At 34.1% G+C, this 9005-nt stretch overlaps 2 protein-coding genes across 2 annotated transcripts in view; one reads left to right on the forward strand and one right to left on the reverse strand.

The window, feature by feature from the left end:
- The window catches only part of LOC132105642 (antigen WC1.1-like), a 118041-nt gene that overhangs the window by 71845 nt on the left and 37191 nt on the right, over positions 1-9005 (reverse strand). The gene's annotated exons all lie outside the window — the stretch shown is intronic.
- Positions 868-2415, forward strand: LOC132105660 (thyroid transcription factor 1-associated protein 26 homolog). Its single transcript, XM_059510945.1, has 4 exons — positions 868-1177; positions 1529-1845; positions 1919-2024; positions 2194-2415. Exons 1-4 carry the CDS (start codon positions 977-979, stop codon positions 2356-2358), a joined length of 789 nt encoding a protein of 262 aa, XP_059366928.1. The 5' UTR covers positions 868-976; the 3' UTR covers positions 2359-2415.

Consider the following 9005-nt stretch of genomic DNA (forward strand, 5'->3'; position numbering starts at 1 on the left):
AGTTATGTAATACATTAAATGCACAATCACGAATAGAAAGAAGGAAAAAAAATAAAAAATAAAATAAAATAAAAAAAATAAAATAAAAATGCAATTATAGATAGCTAATTTCTTACAAGGGGTAGCAAGTAGTTATTGGGCACTTAGTTCACTGAAGAAGCTGGCAACTGCAGTAGCTTTTTCATTTGAGAGAGCATCAAGAGAAGCAGCAAAAAGTTTAAGTTCATTAGAAAAGTGAGGAAAGGATGGAGGGGTTTTCAGAAATCTGCATTTATGAATGAAGTATTTAGCAACATCAAAAAGGTTGTTAACCAAGTAATGTTGTGAGTAGTCAGTCTTAAGCACACCAAACTTAATTTGTTTGTATTCAAGGGGATTTACCCATGTAATTACACATGACATTTTACTGCACAATTGAGCCCAAAACAACTTTGAGTAATTACAATTAAAAAATATATGTTCAGTGGTTTCAATATCACTATCACAGAATTGACAAGAGTTTTCTCCAATATCAAATTTTGATTTGAGAAGTTCCTTAGACGGGTATATATCATTTATTATTTTAAAATGAAGCTCTTTCACTTTAGGGAGAATTGGAAAGGTAAGATAATTCATTCTCATTTCCTTCACCTCTTTAGGGTTAAATTCTTTGAAAACATAATATCGTTTAATTCTATTTGGATGAAGTTTATTAATGAAGACATTTCTAATATATTTGTTATTACATTTATGATCTCTAATAAGCAATTCACCCAGACAAGGAGATGGAAGAGAGAATGTTACAGAGTAATGTGAAAGAATCCCTTTTACTAATAATACCATGTTTTTTGGTATGGCATTTACAACACTGTAAAACAGTGTGTTTATTTTTAATAGTAATGCCTTACGATCATCCTTACGTCATTAATGTGCGTCTTTCTTGAAGCGAGAAACAAACAACAGTTTGTCCACAAATTAGAATATGTTAACGTGAAACATGGCACATTTAAAACAAGAGTCAAAAACTAAAGGTCCGATTAAAGGAAAATACTCCAATAACAAATGTGCACATGGTGGTTTAACACACAACAGCAAGAAGAAAAGAAAATGGGTTGCAGAGAACAAAGTTTTTGATGGTAACGTTAGTTTAAAAGAAGGTGAGATGTCCACTTTAAATATAGCCACTTCTAAATTGTATGTTAGATGTAAAAAGTTAACAATGAATAAACAAATCTGACATAAGGGTCAATGACAAATAAAGAATAATCTGTGTAAAGCGCAGGTGCCTAGTTATTAGATATTTATCGTTGCTTTAACGTTGGTTACATTTTGGAAAAACGTTTATATTATATAATAATATTATATAATGTTATATAAAAAGGTTATCTTACGTATTTTTCTTATATTAATTACATTTTTGATCAACGTAAAAGATCCAGAAAAAATGGCGTCTTTGTCGTCGACCAATATATACAACAGATAGTTAACTAGGACTAAATGTAAAGTGTGTAAGTTATCGTTTGAATCTCATGTCCCTCTCATTCTATAGGATAAGATAAAACATGAATATAACAAACTTCTCAGAAAGGAGAGGAAGAAAATGCAAGCATCACCAATCCAGTCAGAGGAGGAATATCCCGAGCATCTGAGACATCTGTACCTGGGTGAAAAAGAACGACTAGATGAAGAAGAACAAGAAAAAAAAGAGGAACGATGTAAAGGGAGAACATTAGATGAAGAGACAGAGGAAGATGATGAGCTAAAAACAGTGTTGGAGTTACCTTTTACTGAGAAACACATCTCAAACACAGCGACTGACCAAACTACTGTCTCTGATTCAGTTAATGAACAAGCAGAGTCTGACAGGTACAGTAACAAATAGAAAAAATAAATTATATATACACACACACGAAGCCACATTTCTGATTTGTGTCTTCAGCTCCCATAAGACTCCATTCATCCAAAGGAAGCAGAAAATGTCATCGTATCAGAAGACAAAGCAAGAATATGAAAGGATAAAGGAGGAATTTGCAAGAAAACGAGAGGTGAGGAAATAAAAACTGTGTGTTAGAGCCATCATTATGATTGAATTGTACATCTCCTTTGTGATGTCATTAAGGAAGACTCGTTATGTCACGCAAACCAACACATTTTAATCATCCTTTACATTCTTTGGCAAATGATTGATGTATGTTTTATTTTGTTTCTGTGTAGGAATTCTTGAAAGACAAAGCTCAGCGAGAGGAGGCTCTGAAAAAATATAAGGAGAAGAAAGTAGCCACATGTCAGTTGTTGAAGAGAAAAGCTAAGAAAGGTCAGCCCAACCTCAATCTGCATATGGAGCTATTGCTGCAAAAGATTCAAGGTCAGCGCAAATAATTCACCATCAAACATAAAATGAGACCGTTTAAAGTTAAAATAGACTATCACACAATAAACTGTTTTTTTTTTATTCACAAGGATGTGCATACCTTTGTCTTTCCAAGTAATATTTCATTTAAACTAAATTTTAAATTGTTTTACTTAAGTTAATTCAAGTTTGTGAAAAAACATGATGCTTTATAATATATCATTTTATTATTATATTTAGCTATAAAATGCTTTCAAGAGCTGAACTGCCTAAAAGTGCTATATTAAACATTTATAGAATTTTGCATAATTTCTCTTTTTCTTTTAAAAGAGAAATAAAAAAACTCTCGTTCTTTTAAAAATATATGTTTGAGACATGATGAATGGTATATTTTGTTTATTAGTTGAAAAGCATTGATATCAAAATAAAAGGCCAAATACTAAAATACAAATACTAAGATTTGTTTATAAAGCATTTAAACTTTTATAAAAACCGAAGGCATTGATGCATTTGTAGCAAAATAAGAAACTCTCAGTAGAACCAGTAACTAATATGATTCATAAACAGTCTCCTCAGAGTCAAATGGCTCCTCCCTCTTTATTTGACTACTCCCTCACATCATCGTAGTCCGTTTAAAAAAAAACAAAAGCACATTTTTTCATTATTATTATTATAGCATTATTTAGTTTAAATTGGGTTTAAATGATAAATATAATGATGGAAAGTAGATTATGTAAAAAGGTAACAATAACCAACCCAGCATGTTTCTCTCATCTTCCTGCCTGCTCTTCACATCATCATCATCATCATCATCATCATCACACTCCTCCTTATCTCCCTCTGATACACGTGTGATATAAAACCTTGCATTGTAATGTGTGACACAGCTTGTGTCACTGATCTCTTTCTCATCCTGACTGTCTGAGACTATTCGATTAAACCTGATAAACCTATGATGATTCATTAATATTATATATATATAATACAGCAGGTTATGATAAAAAGCAGTTCTGTGTGACTCACCTGTTACACATTTAAAGTTCTGTCCAATAATTATGACATCATCATAATGCTCTGGTTAGTCCACTAAACATACATGAAGATCTAAACAAAACACATTGCTATTAATAGTGTTCATCGTTGGTTGACTACGTCTTGTATTAAATTTTCTAAAAATTTCTGTCATATGCACATAAACTGACAGTCAGCACTGACAAGAAACTACTAAATATTGTAGAAACTCAATTTTCTGTAAAGTTGCTTTGCAATGATTTGTATCGTAAAAAGAACTATACAAATAAACTTGAATTGAATTGAACTCACTAGAGCAGATGACTCCAACATCTTATCTGTGAGAACATTCAGCTCGACTCCATGAAGAGATGGAACATTCTGAGAGTTTTGTTTCATTCCCGTCACAATCAAACACATCACTTTTATAAGCGTGAAGAGATACTTTACTGAGGACAGACTCGTGTCAGTCAGAAGTCAGTGTGGAGATAAAGTCACACTAAACTTAAAGCAGATTGATACAGAAACACTGCAGCTTATATTCAGCATCAAACCTGAACCTGAACACAGCAGACACAAGCTCTGATCACTTCTGTAAGTCTGAACACTTCAAACACTTACACAATCTTACTAAAATTAATTTCTCATGACTAATTTTAATGAATTAATGGATTTTTACTAATCTGTTCTATTATTCTAACCAAGGAAACAATAAAAATCAGATTACACCATAGTATAAACTATATTACTTTGATGAGTTTTTGTTAAATTAAATATCAACTTTCATTAGGTTTAACTTTGAGAATAAAATAAGTTTAATACTGCGCTGCTGCATTTGTCCAGCAGATGGCAGCAAAACACTTCTTATTGTAAAGAGGAGCAGACAAGAGTCTTGTCTCTGTGTTGCTGCATGAGGAACTTCTCACCAGTGATAGTGTTACAGGACAGTCTCTATTATGTGGAATGCCAACGTTAACAAAATAATAAATAAATGAGTATATAAATATACCAAAATAAATAAAACGTGAAAAAAATAATTTTATTTTTCATTCTTTATGTATAATTGTATTTTTCAACATTTATTTTTTATTTATACATTTCTTTCCATATTTATGTATTTTTATATATGTATTTATGCTACATTTGAATAAATGTGAAAATATATAAATGTTTACAAATACACATATAAATAAAATGAAAATGAATAAGTATATAAATAAAAAAAGAAAGTGTAAAAATGCAATTATACATGTTTAATGAAATATATAAATATTTGTTTTTTACATATCTTTGTAGATTTATTTATTTATTAGATTAGTTTCAAGTCAGGGCTGGAGAACAGAGGAGCGAGTAAACGAAGAAGCATCAGTTTGAGTTTTGAGAAGCACTTTATCTGAACCCAGTTATCTGATAACAATCATTTATTCAGTCACTCAGATTTTATTTTGAAATACTAATGCTAATACTTTTGCTATTAACAAGGCCAAAAAATCCAACAAAATCTACAAAGGCATAACAGATTTAATACAAAAATGGGAAAAAAAATATAAAAACCTGAGATTGGACATATCAATAACAATATCGATATTACAATAACTCAGCATTAGTTCAGATGTGTTAAACCGAAGCAGTGGATGACATCATTGAGCCAAATGACCCCCTTCTTTGTCTGACTCCTCCTCCACATCATCATAATCTGTTATTAAATATAAAATCTTAAATAATTTCAAATACTGTAATTGAATAAATATTTGAAGTCTAAACAACTGGAAAAATATTACAAAAAAATATTAAATCTAAATAAAGACATTCATATGAGAACAAAAGTGTTATAGTAACTTACTCAACAGGTTTGTAACATCTTCACTGACACTCATGACATCATCATACTCCTCCTGAACTCTCTCTGATCAAGAATGACATAAAAACATCTCATATCAGTTTATAAAACACTTTATCACTTTTGAAGGATCCCTTTTCCCTTCAGTGACTTGATTAAATGAACCGAGTATCAAATATGATATGAATCATCTAAACATGAAAAATGTTGTTCTGTGCATCTCACCTGTTTCCCCTTGAGAGATTCGTCTATTAATGATGACATCATCATAATTCTCTGGTGTGTCCACTGCACATAAAAATAAGTGTCAAAATGAAAAATGAGTCATTTAAAATATCTGTAACAATCTGGATCTTAAATATTATATATATTTTAACTGTTAAAAAAGTAAAACACCTTTTCTGATATCAGAGTTTAGTCCGCTCGTCATGACATCATCATAGCTCTCAGGTGTGTCTTCTACAAATTCACACATTCATCAGTCTCACTTTCATTTAATTCAGTAAAAAAAATCTAACTTAAATGTACAGTAATATTTTAAATTAAAGTATATTATATGTTGTTGTAGAGTAAGAGAGTGACACCTGTCTCATGATCTGGTTTCAGTCCATCAGTGATGACATCATCATAGTATCCCAGTGTGATTTCCTTCACCATCTCTTCTGCATCAACACACAATATGTTTGGATACAAAACCAAAATATGTTATTTTGGCAGATCGAGAATTTATTAATCATTTGGTGATGAATCATGTGATCAGTTAAAAACATCTCTGACCTTTTAGGCCACTGTCATTAGTGACATCATCATAATATGCCGTCTTGAACTCTTTTGCTAAAAAAGGAGAATGGACTGTTAATATATAAGCAAACTGCAGTATTTAAATAATATTGGGTCAATAATCAAATATGCAATAGAATTGGTTCACTTCACTTAATTATAAAAAAAAGGTTTGATATATATGCGATTATATATATAAATATATACATCTCTCAAACCTGAGAGAAGCTCATCAGCATCTTCATACCCAGAATTCAGTTCTTCAGAGATGAGACTCCCTGTTAAAGAAGATCAGAGCAGAAACATGTTCATCATTACAAACAAACTAAATTCTCATGATCTTTTGATTATAAAGAAGACTACTGAAATAGTATTCACATTTTAAAAGGATTATAGGCAGAAATCCCTTTTTCAACCTGTTAGTAAACACACGAGTATCCTCACATGAATCCATTCCTCACTGCCTTCCAGAAATAGACACACACACCTGCACCTACACTTAAAATATATGAACACCTCCTTATGACAATTTAAAAATACTGACATGAAGAGATACTCTCTCTCTCTCACACACACACACACACACACACTCATAAACATGCACCTGCAGTTCTGTGGTTTTCTGTCAGGAATTCTATGGTTTGAAGCAGGAGGTTTAACAGGACTAATAATAGATGAGCATCAACTGTCTGACAGACTCTTATTAATGCTATTAAATGAGATTGATGGCTCATGTCTCACCCCTCTGAATGAAGTGATTGTGTTTGTGCTGAATCTCCTCATAAACGGCTTCAGTCATCGTCCTGTGTCTCCTCTTAGAGAGAGCTGTGAGTGTAGACAGACAAACCTGCTGTCAGTTCACAACACATGACTGATCACACACTGAATAAGACACAATATGACAGTCTCTGGATCTCTCCTACCTCTCCTCATCACTCTGTTCTGCTGAATCAGTATAAGCAGTGGCACTAAGAGCAGTAAGAGCACAACTCCCAGAACAATCACAAGCACTGGGGGGACGGAGAGAGTTTGTGGAGGAGAGACTGATGTTGAGCGCACTGGAGGAGAAACTGGAGGAGAAGCTGATGTTGTTGTGGCAGGAGTAGAGGACACTGACACATCTGGCAAATCTGTTAAACACATTAACCATCATGCAATTGTTTTATTTTAAATACACAAATTACTAAAATTATCAAAAGAATTCTGTGACCTGCACAGATGAGTCCAGCGCGCTCTTTGTTGGAGCAGTCAGTGTGGTTTTTCAGGGAGAGAGAACAGTCCCACAGGTGAATCTCATTCCCTCTGCACTCGACTCTGTTCATCCACACAACACCTTCACCAGCACCAAAGACTGAATTCCCATCAGCCCTCAGTGCTGCTCCACAACCCAGCTGCCTGCAGACCACCTGAGCATCGCTGATGTCCCACTGATCATCACAGACTGAGCCCACAACAGCGTTATGATACACCTCCAGCCTCCCAGAGCACCGGCCCTTACCTCCACTCAGTCTGAGAGGAACATGATCTAAAACACACATCAACCAGCACTAAGCAGCTAAATTCATAAAGTCTAAAGTCTAAATTATAAGTGATTATAATTAAAATAATCATAATAAACTTACTTGAACACTGTCTCTTGTATGGAGATGGTAAGGTAGAACATGTCAGAAGACTCTGAGGAGACTCGTGTGTCTGATGCTCTGAGAATAAAACATGTTAAAATTTTATTTACTGCTAAATAGAACAAAAAAATACATGACAATTTCAAACCATCTTAAATCAGTTAAATATCATCTCACTTGAGCAGGTGATATTGGCGACTTCATTATCACAGTCGGTCTGTCCCCATGGTGAAGATGGACACTTCCATAAAGTGGAATCATGTCGTCGACAATTAAGTTGATCAAGCCAATTATGGGACTTCAGTCCCTCTGAATAACTGGGTTCACTGCCAGATCTTCCACAGTTTAGCTCTTGACAGATCAGACTCGCTGTGTCTCTGTCCATCTGGTTGTAACACACATTACCCCAGGATCCATTGTAGAAAACCTCCACATTCCCTTCACAGCCCTCAGTTAACCTGACCTCTTTAAACTCTAGATGGAAAAGAATGAGAATCAACCTCAAATCTCACAAAATGACTGTGAACATGAAGTGTTTTAATTAGGGATTTGAATTATACAGGCTGTAATGATTCTGATTAATCCTTACGATTACAGTTCATTAATAGTTCCATTAATTTTTTTATGTAAAAAACAACATGAAGAAACAAACAAAAATACTTCATTTATTAATATATACAAAATAATACTGACCAAATGCAAAATGCATATCTTTAGCTGAACTTTGTCGTATGAACATCCAGTCTGTAACTACACCCATTTCAATATCAAAGTTAGCTGTAAGCTGTCTGTGATTCACGACAAAGATTAGAGTTTAGTTTAGTTTTTAGCATGTTTTGTGTTGTAGATTCAGTAGTGTTATGTTGTGGTGTGTCGACGAGCAAATAGTCTAGAAATCTTAAAAACATTTTTGGGTAAAATCATTGTTTACATTATTGTTTACCTGAGCACACGACTCCTACATCCTCCTTGTGATTACAGTCATGTTTTCCCCAGCCTGAAGAAGAGCAGCTCCACAGGGACGTCTCATTCCCCTCACACTCCACCTCATCCAGCCATATGTGTCCAGAACCAGGACCAAACCAGGCTGGTACCTGCTGGTTACTGAGGGCCACTCCACACTGCAGCTGTCTGCACACCACATGAGCATCTTTAATATCCCAGGAGTCATCACACACTGTCCCCCATGAGCCGCTGTGAAAAACCTCCAGCCTCCCTGCACAGTCTCCCCCAGAACCCACCAGCCTGATGGACCCACGGTCTGATATTCAGAGAAAGAAAAACAACATCATTCGTCACAAACAACGGAAGAATCTGTCCGGGTGTTGATTTTCTCACCAGTGTTCTTCACTGACAGCTGTTGTGTGGAGCTGCACTTGAGAGTTTGTGAAGAGCTACAGTTCCTCAGATGAGCTTTACTGTC

This window comes from Carassius carassius, chromosome 26 (assembly GCF_963082965.1).
Source record: "Carassius carassius chromosome 26, fCarCar2.1, whole genome shotgun sequence".
Classification (NCBI taxonomy): Eukaryota; Metazoa; Chordata; class Actinopteri; order Cypriniformes; family Cyprinidae; genus Carassius; species Carassius carassius.

Excerpts from the sequence above, each read along its gene's own strand:
- LOC132105660 (XM_059510945.1), top strand. The coding sequence starts at position 977 with ATGGCACATTTAAAACAAGAGTCAAAAACTAAAGGTCCGATTAAAGGA. Across the intron at positions 1,846-1,918 it reads GAACAAGCAGAGTCTGACAG|CTCCCATAAGACTCCATTCA; the intron begins GTACAGTAACAA and ends TTGTGTCTTCAG. Across the intron at positions 2,025-2,193 it reads AATTTGCAAGAAAACGAGAG|GAATTCTTGAAAGACAAAGC; the intron begins GTGAGGAAATAA and ends GTTTCTGTGTAG.